The following is a 19,304-nucleotide window of genomic DNA, read 5'->3' as shown; positions in this document are numbered from 1 at the left end:
AGAACTGAGGCACAGAGAGATTGTAAGTGACTGGCTCTGGGTCACGTAAGGACTCTGTGACAGAGCTAGGAACTGAGTGCATATCTTCTGAGTCACAGGCTACAGACATCCAGTACCACTCACAGCCCATCCAGCCAAGCATCTGTGACTGCTACAACTGCTTGTTGGGAGTCCCGTCACTGAGTTGTGGTTGGGGAGGTCTGAGGCGTTAATGTGGCCTTGTTCTGTAACTTGACACAGGTTTTACCCCAGCATAACTCTATTGACCTCAACAAAATTAACCCCAATTAACTCCAATGTCAGTGAAGGGAGAATCAGGCCTTCCAGTTCTTTTTGCTGCCCTGTGTCTTCCAGGGCCAAATCACTGCCTTTCTACTTTGGTTTTGCCACTGTCCTGCCCCTTCCTCATGCATTTGGCCTGAAATGAAATCATGTTTGGCCAGCAAACCTCAGAACCATATCACAGTCTCAAAGCAGGGTGAATGTCACTGACTAGCAATGTGTGTCTGAAAAGGAAAATTAAGCAACATCTTGTTCTCCTGCAGTGCAGGTGGAATTTGGAGCCTCAGTAGGCTCCTGAAGGCTGCCTTTTCTGAGCACTCAGCAGTTCCAGTCATCCTCTGGACCACAGACAGCTGTGCCCTGGGGGCCTGTTGCTTTAAGAAGCATGGAGATAGCAATGCTGAATAAGGCTGGTCAAAAAATGCTAATTACTTTTCACTGGCAATTTTGGAAAATTGGTCTGAGGTGGTGGTGGGGGGGGTGGGTAAATTTTTCCAGTTTTTCAAAAAAAAAAAAAAAAGTTGGTGATTTTTTTCATTTTTTGTGGGAAATTTTTCCAAAACTAGAATTTTTTTTACTGAAGAATTTATTGTGAGCATTTTTGTTTTCATCATAAAGCCATTTCTCATCCCCACAAACTGTTTTGATGGAAAAATTCCAAGCGTCTCTAATGCCAAGTCACAGAGTGTTGTGGTGAAAAGACATAATTAGATCTTGTGGAACTGATCCATCGAGAAGCTGCAATGAAACAGGACAGAGTGTTTTCTTAGAGGGTAGATGGTTCCCCTGTCAGAGCAGAAACAATCCCACAAAGACTGAGCCATGGAAATTTGCCTGTTGCCAGAACAAGGGGGTTGGGGAGGAGAGTATCATCACTGACTTGCTCTACTCTCAGCGTCTCTCTTTGTCTCTTCCCCAGTTGTCCAAGTGAATGTCTTAGACATGGAGACAGTGGCCAACTGGGCTAAGTTCACTGTCAACGTACTCTCGGTCTACAAGTGCCGTGACGAGCGCGTGAAGCGTGGTGATAACTTCCTGTGGATCCACATGAAAGACCTGGCCTGCAAGTGCCCCAAGATCCAAATCAGCAGAAAATACCTTGTCATGGGGATCAGCGAAAACCCCACTGACCGGCCAGGACTTATGGCCGACAAGAACAGCCTGGTCATCCAATGGCGGGATGCCTGGACCCGGCGCCTGCGGAAACTGCAGCGTCGGGAGAAGAAGGGGAAGTGTTTGAAACCATGATGGGTTTTGTGTCTGTCCCTTACTAAAGTCCCTGCCCTATGCGCATTCTTCAGACTGTTCCCCAGAGACTCTGTATATATATATATATATATAGCGTGAACAGACTCTCCTGTCTATAGTGTATATTTGCGATGAGTTCCTTTGTGTGCGTGAAGGCCCGGGTGTGCCTGGGGGTGTGTGTGTCCTTAATGTTGATTAAAAGTAACACAGTAAAGACGAGCCTTTAAAGAGGAGTGAAGTGGAGGATGAGCCCAGTGTTGCTAGGTCTGAAGTTGCTCAGAGGACATAAGCAAAAGGCCTGTCCATCACGGCCCCTCTCCTGTGGGCATCTCATTGTTTCTGATTTCTCTTGCCTTTCGGTGGTAAGCTCCATGGCCTGCCTGCTCCCAGTGTCCGAGCACAAGTCCTCAGCTCTTCGCTCAGCCACAGTATACCTGGGTGTGGACTAGTCTAAGCTCTTCAGTCCCCTTCCCATCCATAGCAACTGAGACTGGCCTGGTGTCAGTTCATGGATTATAAGGCCAAAAGAGACCACTGTGATCATCTTGTTTGCCCTCCTGTATAGCACAGGCCAGGAACTTCCCTGGTTTAGTTTCCCCATTCCCATCTTCTAACCTATATACTGGTATAGGGGAGGAGTGAGTGCATGGCTTGCTAATGGATTTCCATATGCATACAGTATGAGGAGATTCCAGCCCTGAGTTCCATGAAAAACCAAAGGGTCTGATTTGCCAGTTACATCATGTCTATGCTGATACATCACCATTGATTTCACTGGTATGACACTGGCATGACAGTGAGAATCAGACCCTTTGGATTTATTCAGCCACTGCTGCCATGCACCAGCCCCCACCTGCAGACTGGTCTTAGCCAAGGTCACTGCCACAGGCATCTTATATCCCCTCAGAAAATGTGTATGTTTGTGGGGGCAGAGCCTCAGCTGGTGTAAATCAGCCAATTTGCATCAGCTGAGGATCTGACTTGACATGCATAATTCAGCAGTGGGCCTGATTCTGCCCTGCTTTTCACCCAGTGTCGTTATTTTCTTCTGGGCCAAAGGACTGTGAAAAGCTGCCATTCGGACTTGGACAATGTTTTGCAGAGGTGTAAATGGAGGCACAAGGTGAAATCCCAGGACGATTGAGTCCTTGGAGTGTTTTTATGCTTCCCCAGCCCTCTGAGTCTCAAGGGGACAGGGTTGATAAAGCAAAGCTAATGCACTGGTGGTTATGGTGAAAAGCTCTAGTTCACCAGGGCAAGGGAATTGTAGTCCCGTGACACAGGCACATTCCAAATGGGCACAGAGTGGGCCTGGGTGACTGTTGGATTGGATCTACTCAGAGGGCAGGAAATGGTGCAGCAAGATAACGGAGCAGCCTGGAAACAGAGTGTGGTGGGATGATCCTTGTAAACCAATTGCCATGGGCACCTGTAGCTCAGGGAGGTGTTACGCTGTAGAGCAGTTTAAGACTGAGGCTTGTTGGCAGAGCTATGTGAGGCCCCAGGCCTGACACAGGGGCCATTGCAGGTTAAGATACTGGCAGAATTGTGTTTGAGCTCAGGAATGGAAGAGAGTGTTTTGAGGCCAGACTGAAGTAACCTGTATGGTGATCAGGACTGAACACCAGGAGGTGCTTTGGGGCATGATTAAGGTACATTAGCAGACCTGGCTGAAGGCCCAGAATTGGCTTGCAAAGCTTTTTGAGGTCAGAAATGTCATGCACTGAAGGCCCATGAAAGCTGGCAGAACAAGGGGTTGCTGAAAATCAAAACTGCAGAGCTGTGGGAGGACCAGAGACAGGCTAGCACAGGGGTTCTCACCCTCGGGGTCAGGACCCCGCAGGGGTCGTGAGGTTATTCCAGGGGGGGGTCATGAACTGTCAGCCTGCACCCAAAACCCTGCTTTGCTTCCAGCATTCATAATGTGTTAACTATATAAAAAGTGTTTTTAATTTATAAGGTGTGGGGGGGATCATAACAGAGGCTTGCTATGTGAAAGGGGTCATCAGTACAAAAGTTTGACAATCCCTGGACAAGCAAATGGTCATGCGAGGTGTGCTGGCTGGATTAGTTTGCCCAGTGCCTGCCTTTGCTGTTCTCACTGCAGACAGTACTAGCAGACGCACCCTTGTGTTTGCATTAGTACATGGAGCAGAGTGGAAATGCACATTCCTGACACTTAGTCACTACTCACATTAGTTACATTCAGCCTCCATCATGGGATGGGCTTTGAATCACATTCTGTTCTCCCTGCCCCAGCAGTTCATGTCACCTGGGACATACATGTGGGGCCATGTTTACTTACAATGCCAATAACCTGGCCAGTTGTTGAAATCAATTGCAAAACACCCACCCTTTTCTCCAGGGGGGCCTGTGAGTTCACACTGCAGCCTGATTCTCCTCTCATACCAATTTTACACCAGTGCAACTTGCTTGACTTGCATGCAGTTACTCCTCGTTTACCTGGTATAAATGTGATCAGGACCAGCCCCACAGCATGCTGTAACACATACTTTGCACACCCACTGAACACCAAAGCCCTGATTCCGATCTCATCTACACCCATGTAATTCCAGAGCAACACCATTAAAGCCACCTGAGGTACCCTGGATTTATACTGAGGTAACTGACCTCAGGAGTTCCCCTGCCCCCAAAAAAGGCCATTGCTGTGCTAGGACCTGTCATTTCCTAACCAATTTACACCATGGGGCAAACTCAGGCCTGGTGTAAGCAGCTGCAGTGCCATTTCTGACTGTGCTTAGGGAAGGAGCCGTATAGTGGTTTGTTATTGTAGGGTTACAAATAAAGCCCATCTTGTTTATGGCCCTGCTAGTGTATTCTAGCAGAACAACACTCTAGCTGCCTTCAGGGCTCATTTTTGGCCTCATACCAATGCCCCCTCCATCCCGGGTCAATCCACATATTGCTGATACGTGCAAAGGGGCACAGAGAGCCTGACTGCAGAATAAGCTAGCGTGATGGCTGCCTAGCCTACTGCAGTGAGGAGTGGGAGGTCAAGACCTGTCTTCCAGAATGTGGCTCCTGGGAATACTGGAGCGGCATGAATTCCCAGCGCCTGGTTACTAACCTGTGAGCTGGTGATGATATGGGGGGCAGGGTCCCAGAGTTGCGCTGAACATAGTAATTGCCATAATGGCCACACGCACCTTGCCAAGTTAACAGACTAGTGTGTCGCTAACGCAGTTGTGACACTGGCCCATTCATAGCATAGTAACTGCTCATCCCTCAAGTCACCTGCATTGATGTAGCGGCTTGACAGGGCTTTGAGCGAACTCACTCACTCGTGGCGGGTCAAATGTTACAGGTACTTTCTGTTTAACATGTTCCTGTGAGTTACAACCACACTGTGAGAACAAACGTCATGTCCCCTCCCGCTCCACATGCAGCCGCTGTGCTCTCAGGTGGGGGGAAAAGGCACCGGCTAGCACGAGGGTGGCGTACAATCTGTTCAGGTGCCAGCTGATGGGGAAAATGCACAGAGCACCCGTTCCCTGCTTTAGCCTAATGTGACTCCACCTTCCCATCCCTCCTGTGTCTGTGAGCCACAGAACCTGGTCCACCCACCTTACCCTGTGTGCAGTCAGTTACACTAGTGCAACGTGGTCATGCAACCTATAACCAACTAATGGGCCAGACCCGCGGCTGCTGCAGCCTGTCATAACTCCACGGAGGGCAATAGAAGCACTGCTACTTCACGCCAGCTGAGGAGCTAGCCCAGGAATGGGAGTGCTTGACACCCCATTGCAGCACACAGGGTGCAGGCTAGGGGATAATCAGGCCCACAGGCCTCTGCAGTGGCGTGATGGACCCCGGTCAACTTCCACTGAAGCCTAAAGAGGCTTGTTCTACTGGCTTCTATGGGCACAGTCTCCGTCACTTTTGCTGTCCCTTATTTCTTGGGGGTAGGGGAGACGGAGTCTGTTTGTGTGCGCACGTGTGCTGCTGTTCCTGTTCTGCAACAAAGACCCTCTCAAAGCAAACAGGAAAGTGTGCAACTGTCACAGTAACGGCTTAACTCTGAAGTTGCTAGGCACAAACCAAGAGAAGGGGTTTTTTTGGTGGGTTTTGCATGATCACTGAGAATGGATGCTCCTGGCTGAATGTGCTGCAGAGAATTTCTCACTTTCTCATGCACTAAATGCCATTTAGGTTGTATCTTTGGGGGGGAGAGGGAACTCATCCCACATAGAGCTGCGGCATAAGTCCATCTTAAATCGCACCTACACCCTGAGTGGGGCTGCAGGGGTGCTGAAGGTGCCTGCTGACCATCTGTACAAGGGGTGGATTTCACTGCTGTAGCTTATGAACCTTACACTGCAGCCTGAGGGTCAAATCCAGTCTAGCCTAAAACACAGCTCACTGCTGCTCTCTCAGTGCTAGGTGAGGACAAAACTGTAGGGTTTGACAGCTGGTGAACTCAGACCACAAGCCATTTCTCCTCATATTCCTTTGCTGAGCAGGTAAATGCTATGGTTGCCATTTGCAAAGCTGTCTAGGGGAGTTAGATGCTCCTCTAATTGAAGAGGTGCATCTACAGCCCCTAGGCTGCTTGGAGACTCTCAGTCTGTGCCTGTATGCCTGTACTTTGTATTTAAACATACAACCATATAAGGGCAGATTCAGGACAGTTTTTGGTGTTCTGGCAAGTTGCCCTTAAACGTTGCAATGTTTGGGCACTCAGAATGGTACGATGTGGGCTGAGCCTGCTGCCGGAAACACCATCTCCCTGTCCTTCTTCTCAGGCCAGCTTTGGACCTCTAGGTTATAACATGTCTGTCTTGTCAATAGTTTCCAAAATGCAACAGAGCAAAAGAATTGGAGGGAGGCTATGCACCAGGCCGTCTCCATGAAAGACTGTTGAATATGTAAAAAAATAACAACCAATGTTATGGAACATAGTGTAACATATATAAGATATGTACTTTTTCTTTTTTTTATTATTATTGTTTTTAATAACACAAGTCTAATGTGTATTGCCTGCCTAAATTGGTGTTTTCTTTCCCTGAGTCTGCAGTTTGCATTTGGCTTTTGATGCTAAACTGCTGATGACACCTCATCCCCTACCCCGGACTTGGGTTCTGCTGCTTCTTAATTGCACCAATAAGGCCCACTTGGAAGAATGCCTCTCACAGAGCACAAGGCAGGTGCTAAGCACAGCTGTGGTAAATGTGCTTATTTACCTCAGTGGAAGATCTGTGAGTTTGTGGGGTGGGAGGCACTGAGACCCAGGCTGGATTCCAAAGGAGGAGGCTCAAGGGATCCCATCAAGATCAAAACCAAGGGCCCTGATTCTGAGCTCACTTAGAATGGAATTCACCCCTGTGCATGCAGCCCTGGGCCTGTGCACGCTGATTAAGTCCCACCTGCTGTGAGTGGTGCCTAGACTTTGGGCTGGTGTTCTGCACAGGAGTGAAGGTCATTCTTACCCGCATTTTACTCTGGTGCAACCCCATTTCCTTCAGTAACTGGACATGGCTGTATGAGTGAAACCAAAATCAGGCACTGGGGCCAACTCTCTGCTGGCAATGATTGGTGCAGCTCCATGGCAATCACTGGACTTGGGGCAGTTTGCACCAGTAGAAAATGCGCTGTTGTATTTTTAAAATTGCCTGTAGCTTTGTTACTAACGCCACCTTTGATTATGAAAAATGCCTGGGCAGCTCCTCAGCTGGTATAGATCAGCATGGCTGCATGGAATTACAACAATATACAACAGCTGAGAAGCTGGCTTGGACCTCAAAGTGGTACAGCAAAGAGCCCATTTCTCTCCACTTGGTGAAGCTTAAAGAAAGGCTGGTCAATAACCACACAGAAAACTGGCATTGAGGCGAGTCGATGATACGAGTAGGGGATGAAGCATGCACGCGCTTACTGGTCACACTTCTATTAAGGGTCCACTTACAAGAAGTTTATAAAAGGTGGATAAATAATTAACAGATGCTATAAGCATGTGACAGATATGAGCGGTATGTGTGACAGCGGGTTATAAACAAATCAGGAGGCAGTGTTACAGATGATTATATGTAATCTATTGACCCGTTGGATTGTATAACAATCTGTAATAAATGATGGACTATTTATTAAACCATCTAATAACATTTTATTAACTCCTTATAAGCTATTTAGAAACAGACTCTGAAAATAGTGGGTGCCACTGACTAGCAGGCATATTAACCTCAATAGCATATTAACCTCAAAAGCTTCCTGAGCAAATTTTCTCACTTTTGTCACTTCTTGACCCTTCTTCCAATCCATATTAAATGCCACTTCTTCCGTACAAAGCCCAGAGCACCTTGCCTCTGGCTGCTGAGAATGGCCATTTACTGCTAGTGCTGAAGATGGTTTTAATCCATGACAGATTTTGCCTCTAACTCTGGAGTTACCAGGTTTCCTTAATAGCCTCAAAAATTCAACCCTGAAATTCCAAGTGCGTCACACCACCAGCCCCCATCCACTTCCTGGTTCTAAAGGTCCAGCAGGCTGGGGAGAAGTCAGACTTAGTTTGTTACATGCAGCCTGATGAGTGAATATTCTTTGGTTAATCTAAATCGAATCTCTTCTATTGATGTGTCTTACTTTTAAGCCCTGAAGCAGAGCTCTGTGGAGCTGGAAAGCTTGTCTCTCTCGCCAACAGAAGTTGGTCCAGTGAAAGATATCACCTCTCCCACCTTGCTGCTCTAATAGCCATGGCCAACACAGCTACACCACCACTGCAAACATACTTTTAATCTAATCTGTCTGTCTGTCTAACCTCACCTGCATTTTTAATGTGCCTCTCATAATGTCTGGGCACCAGAGCTAGAGTTAAGGATTGCCCTGAAATGTGTAGAGTTTAAAGCCAGAGGGCCCATCAGCTCATTCAGTCTGACCTCCTGTTTGTCACAGGCCACCAACACAACCCAGTCACTTGCACACTAAAGCCAACAATAAAAATAAGACCAAAGTATTACAGCCCTCAGGAGATGAGGCTGTTCTGTGACACAGGCAGAGAACAGAAGGGACTGAGGTGCACAAAAGCCTGAGGCCCAGCAGGGCAGATTTACCCAGATAATCCCAGAAAGTGACCTGTATAAATGGCTCTGTGCTCTTTCAGACTTTAACTCTTAGAACTGATTTATGGTCTTCCTTCTGCTTTTCCCTGACCCTCACTGTCTCCTGCCCACTAGGAGTGAAACCAATGGTTCCTTCTAGGGGAAAGCAGCTCTCTCATTTTGCTCCATAACCAGGCATAGGGCTTACTCTTATTCCCTCTGGGGTTTTGTTCCACATCTGGAGCCATCTGACCAAGAACACTGTGTCCTGTTGCCAGAGAAGCATTGCTCTGGCTGCGGATAGGATGAGATAGTATATTCAGGCGTGCCACTGTCACCACCCCCATCACTTACTTAGCTGCCCACTGATCACTGTGCCCCACAGCTCCAGGCACAGGAAAGCCAGAGACAGTGATGGAGAGTGAGCCAGCCTGACTCTCCCTGACATCTTGGAGGCAGTTAGTTAACTAAGGCTAGGATTTCCAAAAGAGACTAACGGAGTTAGGTACCCAATTCCCACTGGAATTCAATGAGATGTGGGTGCTTAACTCCTTTGAAATCCCAGTCTGTGCCCATAAAACTTACCTTATACCATGGCACCCTCCAGACCAAGGGTTCTCAAACTGGGGGATCACAAGGTTATTACCTGGGGGTTCACGAGCTGTCACCCTCCACCCCACACCCTGCTTCACCTCCAGCATTTATAATAGTGTTTAATATTTTAAAAAATGTTTTTAATTTATAAAGGGGGGGGAGCACTCAGAGGCTTTCTGTGTGAAAGGGGTCACCACTACAAAAGTTTGAGAATGGCTGCTCTAGACCTCCATGCATTGGCAGCAACGAAAGATTGTTATCCTAACTGTGGAGTAGCTATTAGAGAGCGATGCAACAGGCACAGTAAGTGTGTTAAACACGCATATAATTGTATAACGTGTGCTGAAGACAAAGTGTTTGCTTTGCTTGCGGCGTTGCTGGGGGAGGTGGGGTGTTTTGTCAGGTTTGGCAATTAATGTTGCATCTTCCCAATGAAGGTGCAACACTCTTCAGGCAGTGGTATGGCCACCTCACCCCTCCTCCCACCCCAGATCTCTTTGGCTTGGTCAAGTCACATACAGCAAGGGAAGGCCAGGTGGCAAAACGAGGGAGGTTTCCTACATCAGGCCAAGTGTACAGGGAACATGAAGAAACCATTTTGATTGGCTGGCCTGCCTGTGTTTTTTGTAAGGAGAAGTTAAAGGCAGGGAACGGCTGGGGTCAGGGGGTGGCCGTCTGGTTAAACCCACTGGCTTCCTTCGGTGCAGGTTTCCCCACTGTTGTAGTGATGCAGAGAATGAGTTAAAAGAAAGGAAGAAATGGAGGTGTCGGAACCTCCACCATCCCACGCTAGGACTCTGTCTCATGGCCCAGCTCTGACCCTCGTCACTCCCAGGCTAGCTGCTACTTCCTGCTCTTGGCTAGGACCTGGGAAGCGCCTGTAAATATCACTGCTGACTTTCTGAGGGTGGCAGGCAGGGCCAGATTTAGGCCGATTCCCCTGAATTGGGTCCTGCGCCCAAGCCCCGGTACTGCGTACTGGCAAGAGCTGGTGTGCTGCACTGGGGTGGTTCGGCTTCCCCCGGGGGCAATTTAAAGGGCCTGGGGCTCCCAGCAGGGGCTGGAGCCCCAGGCCCTTTAAATTGCCACCAGAGCCCCACTGCTGGAACCCTGGAGTAGGGCTGCGGAGCTCTGGGGGCTATTTAAAAGGTCCAGGGCTCCCGTTGCTTCTACCACCCTGGCCCTTTAAATATCTGTAGGAGCCCTGCCACTTCCCCAGGCTCCTTTGGCTATTTAAAGGGCTGGGGCAGTAGAAGCAGGGGAGCCCCAGACCCTTTGAATAGCCTCCAGAGTCCTGGGGTAGCGGGGGGCTCCAGGGGCTATTTAAAGGGCTGGGGCTCCAGCTGCCTCTGCCGCCCTGATCCTTTAAATAGCTGCCACTTCCCCGGCAGCTATTTAAAGGGCCGAGGCGGCAGAAGCAGGGGAGCCCCGGGCCCTTTAAATAGCCCCTAAGTCCTGTGCTGCTGCTGCTACCAGGGCTCAGGGGAAGGGAGGAGGAGGGGGCACTTACTGTACAGGGTGGGCTGTACTCCCTGTACCCGCACCCCCTGCCAGCAGCCAGCCCCTGCTGCAACCCCTGCCCGCACCAGCCCCGCATCCCCCTTTTTTTACATTTTTTCTTAAAGTTATGCCTGCCGGGGCCCCGCCAAAAGTGTTTCAATTGGGCCCCACACTTCCTAAAGCCGGCCCTGGTGGTACTGCAGGGACGCTCTGCTCTGGAAGACAGGGATGAGGTTGCAGGGGGGTGCAGACATAGCCAGGAAGTTTCTGTGATGGCTATAGAAAAGGAGGTGTTGGTGGTGGCTAGTATGAGGTTGGGCACCGTGCTCTTGGAGTTCACTTGGATAGATTCAGCAATGCTAAACTCTCCTCCTGCTCCACCCCCCATGTGTTGTTGTTAATTATTTGTATTACTGTATTGCCAGGAGCCTCAATCGTGGGCAAGCCCCAGTGTGGTAGGTGCTGGGATCCTCCTGAAGCCTGCTGGGAAATGGTTTTTTGAATCCTGCACATATTTTCGAGAATTCAACTTTTTTCTCCATCTCAAGTTAGAACAAAGAGTCCAGATCTTGAAAATATCCAGGAGCTGAAACGCTGATTTAAAGGTCTAGGGCTCCTGTTGCTTCTACCACCTCGGCCCTTTAAATATCTGCAGGAGCCCTGCCGCTTCCCCAGGCTCCTTTGGCTATTTAAAGGGCCGGGGCAGTAAAAGCAGGGGAGCCCCAGACCCTTTGAATAGCCTCCAGAGCCCTGGGGTAGAGTATAAACCGTCTGCGCGAGACCAGGCAGGTGCAGAGCAGAGCTGGCCACGGAGTAGCCATAACAGCTTCATTTGATTGCTGCTGCATCCTCCTCCCACCCTTTTGTTTCAGGGCCATCAAAATGTTTCCTTTTTATTTTGACATTTTTAAACAGTTTTTCAGTCTAATTAGCTTAAATTTCAAAATGACAAGTCATTGTGACCTGGAAAACTGGAATATTTCCTAGTGAAAATGTCAAAACGAAATGTTTCAACATCTTGGAAACTTTTTTCTTGACTTTTTTCAAGTCAGGAAATTTATCAGTCCCAGCCCTGATTTGTGAATGGTTTCAAATGTGATGAATCAACATTTTTGGGCCAACTCTCCCTCTTTCTCCCCTTCCCCTCAAAAAATTTCATCCCAGCCTGCTCTAGAGCCAATCCCTAGCTGGGATTCACACATCAAACTGGGTTCAATTATTGAATCTGCCAAAGATCCCTTCTGTATCATAGACTATCAGGGTTGGAAGGGACCTCAGGAGATCATGTAGTCCAACCCCCGGCTCAAAACAGGGCCAATCTTCAGACAGATTTTTTGCCCTAGATCCCTAAGTGGCCCCCTCAAGGATTGAACTCATAACACTCGGTTTAGCAGGCCAATGCTCAAATCACTGAGCTATCCCTCCCCACACTAAGTAAACTCACTTAGTGTCTCTCTGCTTCAGTTCCCATCTGTACAATGGTGTCAATAATTCTGTCTTGTCAGGCAGGCTGTAAACTCTCTGGGACAGAGGCTGTCTCCTGCTATGCCTATGTGCAGCCAGCACCATGAGGCTCTGACCTCAGGCAAGGTGCTACAGGAGTTCAAAGAGTAAATCTGGTGGAATAAGCTGACAACCGAACTGCAGATAACATTTGATCCAAGAACCTCAAAGTGCTTTACAAGTGTTAATTCATTAAGCCTTACAGCACTACTTATGACATATATTATTACTGTCAGTTTAAAGTGTAGAGACAGGAGTCAATTTTGGAAACTGAGGTTCCTAATACTATAAAAGAAGCTAGCAATAGAACCCAAGAAAATGTCCAGCACCCAGGTTAGACACATTGAGATGTTACTGGGTAGTTTTAGATGGAAGCGGACCGCTGGAGGGTGGAATGGATGTGATCTCCCTGTTTATTTCATCCTGAATTTCCCTACCAATGGCCCATTCTTGACTGGAGGAAGAGGGGAATCAAGTCCTTATGTTCATTTTCTCCCTGGGGAATGATTTTTAAGTGTCTGATTCTGGAAGCTATTGAGCACTTTGGAGAGCTGCAAAGTCACTTAGCATCTCTCTCTGAAGCCCTCAGCATTATGCAGGATCAGATCCTAATGGAATAACAAACCAAAAATCATTTGTAAAAGTAAGCCCTCTGTTTATACAGCAAATGGTGCATACACGAAATTAAAATAAATGGTTTGTGCTTCCATCTCAGGCAAATCCCATTTCCCAGAAACGCCAAAGAGCAGAACTTACTGTTGTCATATAAACACTGCCCACTCCATTCTCCTGCCCCAGGAGCACATGTAATGTGAAATGAGATGGCTTGGGTTTATTAGGAGTACAGCACATCAGGCAGAGGGTTCATAGACACGGCACTTGGACAAAGACACGTCATCTAGGAAAAATGAGACATAGCCGATCATAAAAATCAGTTACCTACCTTTTTGTAATTGTTCTTTGAGATGTGTTGCTCATGTCCATTCCATGCGAGGTGTATGTGTGCCCACATGCACAGTTGGGTGCATGTTGGGTTGGCTGTGGCGCCCCCCTTGAGGGCCACGCTCATGCATTGGTATATTAGGCACTGTCGACACTACGCCATCTTAGTTCCTTCTAGGAGGGTGGGTCATAGAATGGATACGAGCAACACATCTTGAAGAAAAACAGTTACAAAAAGGTAGGTAAACATTTTTTCTTCTTCGAGTGCTTGCTCATGTTGATTCCATTCTAGGTGACTCACAAGCAGTATCCCTGGAGGTGGGCTCGAAGTTCACAGTCTAGTGGCTTGCAGTACTGCTCTACCAAAGCCAGCATCATCCCGAGCCTGCTGGATAGGTGCATAATCAAACATGAACATATGCAGAGACAACCAGGTGGCCACCCTACAGATGTCCTGGATAGGCACTTGGGCCAGAAAGGCTGCTAAAGAGGCCTTGTGCCCTGGTCGAGTGGGTGGTTACAATCACCAGAGGTGGCACCTGTGATGGGTTGGATCACAGAAACCCCCTTGGGGCTGCCAACTGATGTGCCACTACTTCTGCCCCTGCTTTCCCTGCCCTCCTAGATGGGACTTCAGTGCCTGGCCTGGTTTGAACCAGACCCGCTAGCCTGCTGCAAACCCAGACCCAGGTCTGAACCATGTCCCCTAACAGCAGGCTTAAACTAAAAGCATCTTAAGAAGTGTTCCTGTCTTTAACACTCAGATGCCCAATTCCCAATGGGGTCCAAACCTCAAATAAATCTGTTTTACTCTGTATGAAGCTTATAAATTGTTCGACCTCTATCACACTGATAGAGAGATATGCACAGCTGTTTGCCCCCTCCCCCAGGTATTAATACATTCTCTGGGTTAATTAATAAGTAAAAATTGATTTTATTAAATACAGAAAGTAGGTTTTAAGTGGTTCCAAGTAGTTACAGACAGAACAAAGTTATTTACCATGCAAAATAAAATAAAACACGCAAGTCTAAGCCTAGTACAGTAATAAAACTGAATACAGATAAAATCTCACCCTCAGAGATGTTTCAATAAGTTTCTTTCACAGACTGGACACCTTCCTAGTCTGGGCACAATCCTTTCCCCTGGTACAGCTCTTGTTCCAGCTCAGGTGGTAGCTAGGGGATTTCTCATGATGGCTGCCCCCCTTTGTTCTGTTCCACCCAGTTATATATCTTTATCATAAGGTGGGAATCATTTGTCCCTCTCTGGGTTCACACCCCCTTCTTCTCAATGGAAAAGCACCAGGTTAAAGATGGATTCCAGTTCAAGTGACATGATCACATGTCACTGTAAGACTTCATTACTCACTTGCCAGCACACACGTATACAGGAAGACTTACAGGTAAAACAGAGCCATCTACAGTCAATTGTCCTGGTTGTCAAAGCGGCAAACTCCTGGGATCAGTCCTGCAGGAGGGCCTCTTTGAACTTGTTAAGGGAGTCCCACAGCTAAAATTGTACCTGCTTAACAGTGCCTAGTGATTAGACACCCTGAATTGCAGGCTGGCCATTGAATAAATCTTTCTGCCAAATAAGTCCAGTATCTTGGCGTTTTTTTTTTTTCCGGCATGCCACGGACTTGGGCCTGCCTATTGTAGTAGGAAGAGATCCTGAGGTGTACGCCTGGTATGAGGCCTGGTATCAGATGCCTAGTATGAGGCCTGAGCTAAAGTAGTGGGAGTAGTGGGCAAGCTTTGCTGATATAAAGAAAAGTTAGTAAAAGTCAGGCTCTGCCTGCTTGCAAGTTCACAGAATCTGGCAAGAACAGGGCTAATATTGCAGAAACACACATTTCTAAGAAGTGCTAGGAACAGAGTATTCACACAAACACATTCCAGAAGAATGGTACCAGAACATCCCTGATATCAAGGATGGTACAAAAAGAAGGATAACAGGAACACACTGACCCCTCCTAAAAGATGTGTGATGAATAAAGATGTTTTGATTGAACTAACATGCACAAGGTTATGGGTAATAACTAGCCACGTCAGGGGGCAGTAACTAACTATGTCAGAGGGGCAATACATAACTTGTTTGTATCAGAATATAAAGATGTATCTCAGAGGAAGTATCTTTGTCCAGCTGAGGGGGGAAATGGAAAGTCCTTCCATTCATTGAGCTGTATCCATTGTCATGAGCATACATGTCTTAATACCCTTGCAGAGTCTGTCAGGTGCTATTATCATGCTTTGTCGACAATAAACCTGGCCTGGTGCCTTCATATCTTAACGGATCTCGTGGTCATTGGGCAGTTTGCTCGAGGTCTGCTGTGCCAGCTGTCTGTGTAGAGCTGGGGCAGCACACAAGGAGAACACACACATGCAGCCGAACATCTAACAACACCTGTACCTTTCATTAACAGCGGACACAACCAGTGATGCCACTGGAGGGTGCAGATATTTGAACCCTTTTGCAGGGAGGTAGTACTTCTTGTCTGCCTTCTTAGAAGTAGGTGGAACAGAAGAGGGGGTTTGCCACAGGGATCTGGCAATCTAAGAGATCCCTTGGTGCACAGGCAGTGCGACTCGGGCCGGGGTGGAGAAGGATATAACATTAAAGGGATTGTCAGACTCCTCCATAACTTCCTCTGTTTTTAAGTTTGAGTTGGTAGCCACCCTTTTAAGGAGGGCCTGGTGTTCCTTGAAGTCATCTGAGGGGCTGACCATTTGGGAGGGACCTGCCACTGCTTCATCCAGAGATGACAATGACAAATGCACCGCCTGGGGAGTGACGAGTTCCCCTTCCGTCTGTGGGGAAGGCTCCCTAGGTCCTGGAGTCTGATGCGCTGCCCCCACCTAGGATTCAGTACTGTGTTCCGACTCCAGTGCCGGCAGTGCTGGGGGCAGTTTGTCCAAGGTGGCCAGGGAGGACTGGTGGGAATATGGGATTGGCATAACGGGCATTCCTCATGGGTTCCAGTACAGCCATTCAGCATGCCACTGTCCCTGCTGCCATGCCATTGCTGCAGGTGCCATTCCAGTTTCATGAGTCGGCTGTGAATCACCACTCCCTGGTGAGGGGCTGAACTCCCAGTCCAACTTGGACCATTGCCCTTCCAGAGACCAGGGCAGAGCCATCGTGGTCTGAGTCTGCCGACTGACACTGGTCTGAGTCTGCGACTGGTTAGGTGAGGATCACTGCCTGCCTGATGAATGGTAACGTGGGAATGGAGACCGGGAGCATGACAGGGAATGATCCTGCCCTGGTGGGAACTGACGTCTGGGAGAGCATCTGGATGAGGGTGACCTGTGCCAGGGTGATCTTTGGTGTGAAGCTCACCAATACTGGTGATACGGGGACCAATCCTTGACTCAGGTGTCCCATGTCTCACCCAAAACTGCTGCCAACTTTAATGGGGTTTTTAGCACATACAATGTGATGCAAGGTCCACTCTGTCACAGCCTCCTTCTCCTCTCCTTACATCCTACAGGGATGTGAAAACACTGAACATGTGACAGCACAGCCTTTCTAACCAACAGCCAGTGTTGCTGCATCACGCTTCTGTAACACAATGGGGCTAAGTGAGCCATCAGCAGAGTGGTCCCATTAGCTCCTGCAGCAGGGCTTTGTGCTCTTGGTGATGAACATCTGGGGTTCAGTTCCACCAATCTAAGGTGGAAGTTGGTGCAGTTCAGACATCAAAACATCTGAAATGATGGCAAAGAGAATGCAGACACTGGTTGGTTTTCTGCTTTGTATAGCAGTCTTTCCTTTGTTCCAGTGCAAAAGTCCACCACCTTTAAGAGAAAGCCCTTTTCAATAACCTACCCAGCTTACACTAGGAAATTTCCAGTCTTGTCTGTTTCACAAAATTAACTTGCAGGGCACATGAGATGAAATCACAGGTCTTTATCTTCTGAGGGCTCTTTCAGACTTTTCACTGGCATTCTCTGCACCAGCCATAAATCTCTGCTCTTGCCTTCAAGTCGAACATTTCCTCTGAGCCCCATTATTAATATTCTGAAAGATCCTATAACCCCCCCAGATGGAAAAGTAGAGAGAGATTTTCACATGTGCCATAAAATGCACTGCCCAGCTATTTTAAATGGATGTGGCAATATATAAAACATACTTGAGGAATGAGGCAGTTTTCACGGTATTTAAAATAGGTGGCATGATGTAATTGGAATTTACAATAGTGGAGTAGATTTAAACTGGGACTGGGTCACATACCATACATCTCAAATCTCATGAAAATTTGGCTGGTTCTGCAATACTAAATGTCTTTTGTACTTTGTCTCCTACATTTTAAATAGATGAATGGCTGCTGTGAAATATAACCGTATGAAAATGCATATTTTCCATCCAAGTATTAAAGGGCCTCTCAGGAGAGGTGAAATTTACATTGCCTCCACTTCAGCTATATAGACAGTGCATAGAACCAACAGACTACGAAATAATACAGTGCACACACTTTCACTGTCAGATCTCAGAGCTGCCTGGTTACCCCAGTTTAATGGTGCAGTGATGCAGCCACAATGGTGCACGTGGTACAGTCGTACCAAGGCTATACCATTATGGGAGGCTGGGACAGAGCACACCACTAACCACTTGTCTGGCGCCTCCTACTGGTCAATCTTGGGATTAGCTCTCGAGGTCAACGCCTCTTCCTGCAGTTGAGAGAGAAACTGCTGCCTGTGTCTGGGGCCAGCTTCCTGGCTTTATAGGTGCCACATGCTCCTGCCCAGCTGAGCCTGTTTGCCATCAATTCCCTGCTCCCTGGCTTTCCCTCCAGGTGCAGCCTGTGGAGTTAATAGGCCTACCTGGTCCCTTAACCCCTTCCAGTCCTGGGTGTGGTGGACACCCCATCACAGGGGCCCAACCAAACAGAGCCGTGCTCTAGCACTTCACCCGGCACAAAGGGCCGCCATGCCTCAGAGGCTTTGCAGCACTAGGAGCAGTGCGACTCCCCTCCCCCCTGGTGCGAGGCCAGCACCTCCAGCTGGTGGGAAGAGGAAGGCTCCACTCTCTCACCACCTCTCCCTGGCCATTTGCTTGCAGAGGGGAGGGGAGGAATCATAACAGACTCAGAGCCAAGCAGAGCCCCACTCTGCTGACACAGCACAGGCTAGGCCTAAGAGACATGCCCACAGCCATGCCACAGATCAGTGGCAGAGTAAGGAGCAGAAACCAGCCCCTTCCAGTGCTGTGTTCTTCCCACTAGGCCACAGCAGGCCCTGGATGCTTAGTGTTTGCATTGCTAATGGTGCCTCAAAAGCTCAGATAAGGGGCACTTCAAGACAGAAAAGGGCCAGCTGCAGCCACCCCCATCCTCCTGCCTCTTCACCCTCCACCCAGCCCCCTGACAGCCCAAGTGAGCAATGCTCAGAGGTGGCTAGCTCTGGCACCGTCTGCCTCATCAGGCGCAAAGCCCTAGCTCTTGCCCACAGTAACACAAACGACATCTCTCACTCGTTCACTGCAAGCAGAGGAGAGTGACACTTCAAGGACTGACTGGCATGTTACACAGCGCAGCGAGGAGTTGGATGAGCCAGGCAAGTCAGATCTCCCCTGCACCTGCTTTTCAGTGTGGGTAGGGACAGCTGCTCCCAACCCCCCACCCCCACAGGTTACCCAGGAGGGGCACAACACCGTAGGAGGGAGAGAAAAGTAAATGACCCCCTTGATTCATTCTGGTCCCTATTGCAAATGTAGTTCCCAGGTAGCTCCTTGAAGGATGCCGAAATTTCCTCGCTGCTCCTAATGCACCCAGCTCACAAGGACCAGTATTATGATGTCCATGGACAGATCACCTGTGGACTCTGAACTTGGAGCCTCATACTCTCAATCCATGAGCTAAAGAAGCAAGTGCCACTGCTCTTAGCAGCAGCGGACACATCGACTGCTGTATGTGGTCCAGCCATTAGAGGGAGACAAAGAGCCAAGCTCCATCCATGCAGGTTATGCACCTGACAGGCCCAAGCTCCATTTCTCTGCTGGCCCATTACCCAGCTCAGTTGCAAGAGCATGTACAATTAACTCCTTTGGAGCCCCCACCCCTAGTCCTCTCCCCAGTCTGTGGCAATGGCTAGTGGGTCTAGGAGGAGACAAAGGCAGAAATCCAGGGCTCTGCAATGTGGGACATTATTTGGGACATTCCCTGCAAAGCCAGCAGTTCTAGC

At 48.5% G+C, this 19,304-nt stretch overlaps 1 protein-coding gene across 1 annotated transcript in view; it reads left to right on the top strand.

The window, feature by feature from the left end:
* NTN3 (netrin 3) overlaps window positions 1–7,639 on the top strand; it is a 100,074-nt gene extending 92,435 nt beyond the window's left edge. Inside the window, exon 7 of the mRNA XM_032799399.2 lies at window positions 1,202–7,639. Coding sequence (XP_032655290.1) covers window positions 1,202–1,530 — 329 coding nt within the window. The 3' untranslated portion in view covers window positions 1,531–7,639. The remainder of the gene's footprint in view (window positions 1–1,201) is intronic.
* The last annotated feature ends 11,665 nt before the right edge of the window (window positions 7,640–19,304 follow it).

This window comes from Chelonoidis abingdonii, chromosome 9 (assembly GCF_003597395.2).
Source record: "Chelonoidis abingdonii isolate Lonesome George chromosome 9, CheloAbing_2.0, whole genome shotgun sequence".
NCBI classification, from domain to species: Eukaryota; Metazoa; Chordata; order Testudines; family Testudinidae; genus Chelonoidis; species Chelonoidis abingdonii.
This window is presented reverse-complemented; position numbering and strand designations above follow the sequence as displayed.